Source organism: Oreochromis niloticus, linkage group LG3 (assembly GCF_001858045.2).
Source record: "Oreochromis niloticus isolate F11D_XX linkage group LG3, O_niloticus_UMD_NMBU, whole genome shotgun sequence".
Classification (NCBI taxonomy): Eukaryota; Metazoa; Chordata; class Actinopteri; order Cichliformes; family Cichlidae; genus Oreochromis; species Oreochromis niloticus.
Window position 1 is genome coordinate 54,230,693 of NC_031967.2, and position 10,211 is coordinate 54,240,903.

The 10,211-nt window shown below is 38.8% G+C and overlaps 1 protein-coding gene and 1 long non-coding RNA gene across 2 annotated transcripts; both read left to right on the forward strand.

Annotated features, from left to right (window-relative positions):
- The first annotated feature begins 11 nt into the window (after nt 1-11).
- LOC112841672 (uncharacterized) lies at nt 12-2,837 on the forward strand. Its single transcript, XM_025903716.1, has 3 exons — nt 12-326; nt 1,466-1,801; nt 1,935-2,837. Exons 1-3 carry the CDS (start codon nt 248-250, stop codon nt 2,135-2,137), a joined length of 618 nt encoding a protein of 205 aa, XP_025759501.1. The 5' UTR covers nt 12-247; the 3' UTR covers nt 2,138-2,837.
- Nucleotides 2,838-6,113: 3,276 nt separating this feature from the next.
- LOC102078435 (uncharacterized) lies at nt 6,114-9,193 on the forward strand. Its single transcript, XR_002061385.2, has 3 exons — nt 6,114-6,409; nt 7,531-7,869; nt 8,007-9,193. It is a non-coding gene; the product is annotated as an uncharacterized LOC102078435 (long non-coding RNA).
- Nucleotides 9,194-10,211: the final 1,018 nt, after the last annotated feature.

Genomic DNA, 10,211 nt, shown 5'->3' on the forward strand with positions numbered 1-10,211 from the left:
GAAAACACCATTCCTTCCCTTCTCTCCTCCTTGTTCCAGAACCTTCTGTGTGTCCTCAGAAATCCTCAGCAGGTTTTTATTTAGATTAACTTTTAGATTAACAGTGTTTGATCTCGTAAAACCAGAGACAGGTTCTCGGGATCAAAACATCGCCCGTGAAAACAATCAGACTGATCCACAGAGTGCCTGTTGCACCAATTTAAGAGCTGGCAGGGCGGCTGAAGCGCTTTCTGCGTGCACACAGAACATGTGGAACATCACCCACGCGGCCTTTACGGCTATGCTGTGGAACATGATCTGCGTGATTGTCGCCTCAGCCCACGAAGGTAAGTAGAAAACACGTCTAAGAGTTAAATTGTTTGTTCTCACTGAACGTTTTGCAGACAGTCTGCTGCTTGTTACGAGCTGCAGAGCCTCTTGAACACTTGTTAGATTTTACACGTTTTCAGTTCGTTTTTGTTTAATTTTTAACACTTCGAATCCAATCAGATTTCAGAAAATCAACGCCAGCCGAAATTTAGCTTTCAGAAGTATTTTTAATTATGTTTTTAGAAAGTTAGTGAGGTTGTAAGTGTTGTTACAACCACCAGAAGAATTGGTGAAACAGTATTTATGTTTCCTTTAAAGTGTTTTTGCTCTGGGTTTGCTCTGGTGCAAAGGAAAGTTATTGGTACACATACCAATGCTTTTTTTTAAAAAAAATCTCAGTGAGACAACCTGTTTAAATAAAGGATTCAGTGTTAATTTTAGCATTTTTTTTTGCCTCCATTAGGAATCACTGTCTTATTTTTTTTTTTATTTTTTTTTGCTGTGTGTGTGTGTGTGTGTGTGTGTGTGTGTACAGTGTACTAGATATTACGGTAAGAGTAACTGAGACCGAATTTCAGAATAAAAGCCTAACTTCAGATCACCAGTACACACCCTCACAGTGATACTCGAGTAAAGTTAGACTGGTTTTAGATTTCAAAATGAGAGCCCTGTGAAATTGCCAGAATGCATATATTATGTATTTGTTTCACCTCCAAATTCCATTAAAAGTAAACTTCCTGTTTATATGTTTATATGTAAAGCTTCAGTCTAAGTGAATGTTAGGTGAGACATAACTTCAGTTTATCAAAGAAATGCAGAAAATATGTTCCAACCAAGAATAAGCCAAGTAAAAAAAGAGTGCTTACCCCCAACAGCTGAAACTGTACTCTTTGCCTCAGAGCAACGACTTGATTGGCTTGTATGTCTAGTATGTTGTAGATGTAATTGGGAAAATTGCCATTTTTACTCATTCGGAGTTCTCGCAATGTTTTAGCCAATAATTCTTTGAGAGCCACGTCTCTCTGTGATAACAAAAATCACTGTGTGCCAAACGTCACTGTCGGTGTCAACTCTGCCTCCTGTGGTTCAGGGAGCTAAGAGGGCTTTTTAAGCTAAAACCATTTTTAACCTCTGCTTTGTGTTTTCATTCTTTCAGACCACAAAAACATCACAACTGAATCTGGACAGAACATCACTCTACCATGTCGAGCTTCAAACATGTCCTTCATAGCCATAGAGTGGAGCAGATTTGACTTAAAGCCAGAATATGTACTTTTAAGCCGTGACGGGCACTTTGACCCACACAACCAGCATTTATCTTTTGAGAATCGAGTTGATCTGCAGGACAGAAAGATGAAGGATGGAGACGTGTCTTTGATTCTGAAGAATGTGACGACTGATGACACTGGAACATACGAGTGTCATGTCTTCATGGAAGAAACACGCTCATGGAAATCCATCAGCATCATCTACCTGAGTGTTGATCCTCCAGGTGAGTGAGTAGAGTTGAGTGTGTGTGTGATCAGAGGTGAAGCTGCTTCCTGGTTGTTGATGTTTGTTTCTAAAGATGTTGATGAGACTTTGTAGAAAGCAGCTGACACCTCACACCTGTTTCTCACCTGCAGGTCCGCCAGTAGAGAATCGACCTGTGGGACTGATCATTGGAGTCATCGTTGGTCTGTCAGCTGTGGTGATTTTTGTGGCCTGTCTCATCTATAAAAATCCCGAAAAAAGACAAAACATATTTCTTGTTCCATCTTGTCACGAACGGATACGACATTGTTTCTGTAGACGAGCAGGGGCTCATGTAACATCGGCAGTAATATAATTTCCCTTCCCCTTCCCCTTTCATCCCCCTTCTTGAATTGCCACCTTATCGTGGTGGAGGGGTTTGTGAGCTCAGACGATCCTGGGAGCTGAGTTGTCTGGAGCGTTCAGCTCCTGGTAGGGTCTCCCATGACAAACAGTTCCCAGGTGATGAGCCAGACTAAGAGCAATTCAAAAAAACATTGTCCTGTTTGTACCAATCATGTGGACAACAGCTAAATCTGATTTAGCGACTTAGTGTTACCTAAGACATGATTGCGTATTATAAAAACCTGTGATAATGAAAGGACAATATGTAACTGTTAAATGTAATAAAATGAGTTAGACTTGAAACACGAGACCACAGAGTTCTGTGTGAACACACCAACATGTTGGCTGGTGTGGACCAGGTAAAGACAACATGTACTCATACAAATATCAAAGATGAGTAGCTCAATTACATTTTATGCAAAGGACAAGTACTCCAGCTGGCTTCTGTTGTTACCTGGTGTTACTTAAATATAATTGTATTGACAGTATTTGAATTTACTGACACAACTTCTTTTTTTACTGTTTACACGTCAAATCTGTATCAGGTATCCTGTAAATTCAGCTGTCATAATAACAGCACTGAAGGTAAAACAGCTTTCTATAGACTGGGACACTTCAGGCTAAATTATGTGTTCACTGCATCTAAAAAACAATAATGATGCTAATGGTTATTACTGTGTTTATTATCAGGTGATTTGTATGTTTATGCCATTAAAAGATGGAATCAAAATACTTCTAATGGCATTTATTGTACAGTTTTATTTATGTTTTATTGTTGCTGTGCACTGAAAGCAGCAGTTTGGGAATCAGATTGTTTAAAATGAACTTGATGCAAAAGTGTTTTTCTCTTCAGTACTTTGTGTGATCCTGATACTGACTGTGATTAGTGTGACTGGAGCCATGGTTGGTTTTCTGTCCTGCAGAACTGTTAATAAAAGCTGTTTGTTGCATGTTTGGTCTGTGTGTCTGGTCTCTCTGGTATCAGTAACTCAGATTATCAGTGGTTAACCCTTTGGCTGCTGGTTATTGGTGCTATTCTATCACACCAGAGAATACGAGGGAGAGAGAACCAGGATGTTTATACTGCAGTTGAATAGAAAGATGACACATCCAGGAAGTGCAGGGAAACATGAGGAAGATATAGATTTTAATGAAGGTGAGCTAAGAGACTTTATGAACTATAAGACCTCTTAACCAGTGAATCCACGGTTATTTAGTTTGACTAAAACTAGATGTGGGGAAAAAACCCAGAACATTCTGGTTAAAATACAAACTAAACTATTGGGGGGAAAAAATAAAAGTGATCTGTTTTCTTTCTTTTTTTAACTTCAAAAATTATTATTAACTACAATAGATATACAGAGGAAGTTAATTTTATTACCCTAAATTTTAAAAAAAAATCTGGAATTTTGAAAGTTAAGACTTTCAAATCACATGAGCCAAAAAAATTTTCACAACAGAAAATAAATAACAAATGTTAGAACTGAGAAATTTTACAATCCAATCATTTCAAATTTGATGCCTAATGTAAGTCTCAAAAATGTTCTTTTAGACAGGCAGAGACCCTCAAAAGACACTTTTGAAGTGGACTGTTTCAAAGTGGGAAAGACTTCTGTGTTCAGACAAATCCAAGTTTGACATTCCTGTTGGTAATCACGTACGCCACATTCTCCGAGCTAAAGAGGAGGGAGACCTAGAGTTCAGTTCAAAAGCCAGCATCTCTGATGGTATGGAGGTGTGTAAGTGCATACAGTATGGACAGCTTACATGTTTTGGATGGAACTATGAATGCTTAAAGTTCTATAAAGGTTTTAGAGCAACATATGCTCCCCTCCAGATGACTCAGGGAAGGTCTTGTTTGTATTTGAGCAGGACAACACAAAATCATATACTGAACCTATAGCAACAACATGACTTTGTCCGAGAAGAGTAGAACGAGCAGCTGTTTCCATTATCTAAGGGCTTCTTCACTGTGTTTCAAAAGAAGCTTCATGAAGGGGGGAAGGGAGCAAAGTTATGCTTCACAGCATCAACCTCACTGTGAGGAAAGAGAGTTGAAAGGCCTCCCACAATGACTGTATCAGATGCATCTCATTTCAAAGCTATGATGGTCTGATCCAGTTAAAGAGCCAGGCTCTGCTTACAAGCTGCACTTATCTTCATCAAAGACAACCTCAAACTATTCAGCTGCTAGAAACCTTTATCAAAGCAACACTAAAACTCCAGAAAGTCATAAGTTTGATGCTCAGACACCTTCAAACTGATTTGAAAAGAAGAGGACAGGCTACACCCTGGTAAACTGGCCCCTGTCCCAACTCTTCTGAGACCTGTAGCAAATTTGAAATGAGCTCATTTAGTGGATGAAATCGTAATTTTTTTCAGTTTAAACATGTGTTATGTTATTCATGTTAAATAAAATAAATAAAACATTGGTTAATTTTGTTCAAATTTAAAGAATGGCCCAACTATTGTAGAATTCAGGTTGTAGTTTTGTTTGGTAAAAATGTTTTAACTGCCTGATGAGGCACTGATGGGAGTGTTTACTGACTTATTACAACTGTGAGTCAGACTGAGCCTGTGTAGATGCCTCTGTGTCAGGAAACAACTTTAACCTGCTTTGGGGTCAAGCAATCAGTTACTGAGAAATTTGCTTAGTACTGCGGAAATATGAGATTAGAAAGGAAACACAACTCACAGTGTGCACGTGAACACACACGCATTCAGACCACCTTCACTTTACTGTCATTAGTTTTATGTTGTTTGCTGAACCAGCTTTCAATTCGGATTCGGGAGACAGACACTGTCTCTACTTTTAAGATTAGCCTTAAAACTTTCCTTTGTGATAAAGCATATAGTTAGGACTGGATCAGGTGACCCTGAAAGTGCAGGCTGCTGGGAGATTCCCATGATGCATTGAGAGTTTTACTCTTCAGTCATGTTTTTCACTCAATGTTCTTACACACAACTCTGCATTTAATTATTCGTTATTATTAATACATGGCTGTCTTAACCACTGTGGTTTTGTCCTGTCTTAGTCCCCTCATCCCAACCCAGTTACAGTTTTTCTCACTTTCTCCAAACCTACACATTAAAAATGCTGTTTTTTTCATAACTCAACTCCTGGGTAAAAGCCGTAGGTTCGTAAGTTGGGTTAGTTTGACCAAATATTGGTTCAAAAGTTGTGACTCAGGACTTCTTGATGCATGCTCAATCATCCAGGTAAGTAAATCTCACTCAATCTCAGCTGACTGCAGGTTTCCCCAACCTTATAAACAGTATTTTTGGCCGCCATGTCTGCAGCCTGCCAGGCACTCAAAGAAAGCTGGACTTCATTGAGATACCAGCTATTTGCTCTACGGAGGAGTCATATTAACAACATTCTCACTAGATTTTGTTCTTTTTACTTTTAATCTATTGTCTTGGCTATTTTACTAAGTCTCTGAAACGAAAATGTATACAAATGGCCCACTTATTATAAATTCCCTGGCAAATAAACGAAAGGAGAAATGGTTTGTGTATCAGGTACTATTTAGACTCAATCCTGTTGGCATCATTGTGTCCTCTATTTTTAATTAAATGCATATTTAGCTCAGGTTAATATCGATCTTCTAATATCTTGATCAGATTCCACGCACACTGAGTAAGTCATTATGCACATAAGACACGGCATCCACAGGAGTGCACAATAAAAACAAACACAGTCGGATAAAGTTTACTTGTTGACTCTGAGTCGTGTTGGTCAGAATTCGCTTATAATAATTTAAGACATTATCTCTTTTGGGTTTTCTTTTATATTTAGAAAAGAAAATAATTTAGTCTTTCGTTTAGTTGCTTTTCATTTTATTTATTTTCATAACTGTAATTAAAATCAAAGAAAATAGTTCTGCGCAGTCGGTGTGGGGATCTGACGTTTCAATATCAATCCGCAGACTGGTATAAAACCGCAGGAGCGCCAGAAACAGACTGTTGCTGTTCCGTCTGTGTTCTGTGTGTATAACTGAAGGTTGCACTAGTTTGGTCTTGAATTTTGAGTGCGTAGTCTTTTTTTCATAAAACCCGAAGCTCGTCTACACGATCAAATCAGGAGACATTGCCCCTAAACTATCGGACTGATTCGGAGAGTGCCTCTGTTCCACTAAATTAAGACTAAAAGGTCAGCCTTCTGTGTACGCACAGAACATGGATGACATCATCCGCACAGTCTTTACGGCTGTGCTATGGACCCTTGCCTCATCCCACGAAGGTAAGTAGAAACCACATGTTTAAGTTAGAAGGCTTTTGTTTTCTGTGTAAAAGTTTCTGTAAACGGCCTGCTGGTTCTTGGATTTGCAGAGTCTCTATTCACTATTTTTGTAACTATTTTTAGCTCTCAGTAACCAGAAGGCGAGCAGAGACGTGTGAATTATTGTTGGTGTCACGAAACTGCGTGAGCTGCAAGCCTCAGCTTCGAGAAGCTTTTGTGTGTGTGTGTGTGTGTGTGTGTGTGTGTGTGTGTATACTAGATATTGTGGTAAGAGAAACCCACACCATATTTCAGAATAAAAGCCCTTGGGTCTCGCCTTATTTTATTTTTTTTCCCCGTCTTATTTAAAAATGATATTAAAAGTGAACTTTCTGTTTCCACAAACTAATTTCACCCTACGTGGACAGTACACATTTTCACAGAACTACTATGGCAATATCAAGTCAGTCTGATTTTTATATTTCAAAATAAGAGCCCCTGGAACGTGCTTATGAGCCATTCTTTGAATTCAGAATGTCCTGTTTATACAGACTAATTTCACTTCAAATCAACAGTACACATAACAGTGCTCCTGGATTAATGTCAGTCTGGTTTTGGATTTCAAAGTGAGAGCCATGTGAAATTGCCTGTATACGTATATTATATCTTTATTCTCGCTCCAAATGCCATTAAAAAGAAACTTCCTGTTATTTATTTTGCAAGTTTATATATAAAGCTTCAATCTAAGTGAATGTTGAGTGAGACAACTTTAATTTTTTTAAAAAGATGCCGAAATATGCTCCAACCAAGAATAAGCAAAGAAAAACAAGAGCACTGTCCTGGACCGCCACTGTGCCTCAGAGCAGCAACACCTTTCACTTCTATGTTTTTGTCCTCCATTTGGTTGGCTCCTTTTTTTTTTTTTTTTTCTTTGTTACTGGGAAAATTTCCATTTTTGCTTTTACTGAATTCTCGCAATGTTTTCAGCTGATACCTCTTTGAGAGCGGCGTCTCTCTCTGATATCAAATTGTGTGCCAAACGTCACTGTCGGTGTCAACTCTGCCTCCTGTGCTTCAGCGGAGCTTGGAAGCCTTTCTATGCTAAAACATTTTTAACCTCTGCTTTGTTTTCATTCTTTCAGACCACAAAAACATCACAATTGAATCTGGACAGAACCTCACTCTGCCATGTCGAGTTTCAAACATGTCCTTCATAGCCATAGAGTGGAGCAGATTTGACTTAAAGCCAGAATATGTACTTTTAAGCCGTGACGGGCACTTTGACCCACACAACCAGCATTTATCTTTTATGAATCGAGTTGATCTGCAGGAAAGAAAGATGAAGGATGGAGACGTGTCTTTGATTCTGAAGGACGTGACGACTGATGACACTGGAACATACGAGTGTCGTGTCTTCATGGAAGAAACACGCTCATGGAAATCCATCAGCATCATCTACCTGAGAGCTGTTGTTCCTCCAGGTGAGTGAGTAGAGTTGAGTGTGTGTGTGTGTGATCAGAGGTGAAGCTGCTTCCTGGTTGTTGTTTGTTTCTAAAGATGTTGTTGATGAGACTTTGTAGAAAGCAGCTGACACCTCACACCTGTTTCTCACCTGCAGGTCCGCCAGTAGAGAATCGACCTGTGGGACTGATCATTGGAGTCATCGTTGGTCTGTCAGCTGTGCTGATTTTTGTGGCCTGTCTCATCTATAAAAATCCCGAAAAAAGACAAAACATATTTCTTGTTCCATCTTGTCACGAACGGATACGACATTGTTTCTGTAGACGAACAGGGGCTCATGTAACATCGGCAGTAATATAATTTCCCTTCCCCTTCCCCTTTCATCCCCCTTCTTGAATTGCCACCTTATCGTGGTGGAGGGGTTTGTGAGCTCAGACGATCCTGGGAGCTGAGTTGTCTGGAGCGTTCAGCTCCTGGTAGGGTCTCCCATGACAAACAGGTCCCAGGTGATGAGCCAGACTAAGAGCAATTCAAAAAAACATTGTCCTGTTTGTACCAATCATGTGGACAACAGCTAAATCTGATTTAGCGACTTAGTGTTACCTAAGACATGATTGCGTATTATAAAAACCTGTGATAATGAAAGGACAATATGTAACTGTTAAATGTAATAAAATGAGTTAGACTTGAAACACGAGACCACAGAGTTCTGTGTGAACACACCAACATGTTGGCTGGTGTGGACCAGGTAAAGACAACATGTACTCATACAAATATCAAAGATGAGTAGCTCAATTACATTTTATGCAAAGGACAAGTACTCCAGCTGGCTTCTGTTGTTACCTGGTGTTACTTAAATATAATTGTATTGACAGTATTTGAATTTACTGACACAACTTCTTTTTTTTACTGTTTACACGTCAAATCTGTATCAGGTATCCTGTAAATTCAGCTGTCATAATAACAGCACTGAAGGTAAAACAGCTTTCTATAGACTGGGACACTTCAGGCTAAATTATGTGTTCACTGCATCTAAAAAAACAATAATGATGCTAATGATTATTACTGTGTTTATTATCAGGTGATTTGTATGTTTATGCCATTAAAAGATGGAATCAAAATACTTCTAATGGCATTTATTGTACAGTTTTATTTATGTTTTATTGTTGCTGTGCACTGAAAGCAGCAGTTTGGGAATCAGATTGTTGTTTAAAATGAACTTGATGCAAAAGTGTTTTTCTCTTCAGTACTTTGTGTGATCCTGATACTGACTGTGATCAGTGTGACTGGAGCCATGGTTGGTTTTCTGTCCTGCAGAACTGTTAATAAAAGCTGTTTGTTGCATGTTTGGTCTGTGTGTCTGGTCTCTCTGGTATCAGTAACTCAGATTATCAGTGGTTAACCCTTTGGCTGCTGGTTATTGGTGCTATTCTATCACACCAGAGAATACGAGGGAGAGAGAACCAGGATGTTTATACTGCAGTTGAATAGAAAGATGACACATCCAGGAAGTGCAGGGAAACATGAGGAAGATATAGATTTTAATGAAGGTGAGCTAAGAGACTTTATGAACTACAAGACCTCTTAACCAGTGAATCCACGGTTATTTAGTTTGACTAAAACTAGATGTGGGGAAAAAACCCAGAACATTCTGGTTAAAATACAAACTAACTTGGGGAAAAAAGTTAATTTACATTTTTAAAAGTTAACTACAATTGCTATAGAGACGAAGTTTTTATAACCCTGGAATTTTGAAAAGTAAGACTCTCAAGTAATAAACGTTAAAACCTTTGCCAAATCTATGCTCAAAATGAGCTCGTTTGAAACGTGATGCCTTCTGTAGGTCTCAAAGATGTTGTTCTACAGAGGCAGAGAGACAGAAGTAAAGAGGCTCTCCAGTCTGTGAAAGAGTGCATAGAAAGATTGTGGAATAATTCAAAAGAAGTTCCTCAACATCAAATTGCAAAGGCTTTCCAACTCACATCATTAAAATTTTCAGAGAAACTGGAGATGACTCGGTGTGTAAGAAACCAGGCTGAAGACCTTTACTAGATTAACGTGGTCTTCAGGCTCTCAGATGACACTGCATCATTGGCATGATTTTATCTCTGACATTGCTCAACAGTCCCAGGAATACTTCCAGAAACCTCTGTCAGTTTACACAATCCACTGTGCTATCTGCAGATGCCAACTAAAGCTCTATCATGCAAAAAGGAAGCAATTTTTAATTTTTTTAGGGAGTAACGGAATACATGTACTGGCGTTATGTATTTAAAATACAAAATATGAGTAGCTATATTCCATTACAGTTACCGTTTAAAATGCTGGTATTCAGAATAGTTACTTTGTTGAAATAAATGGA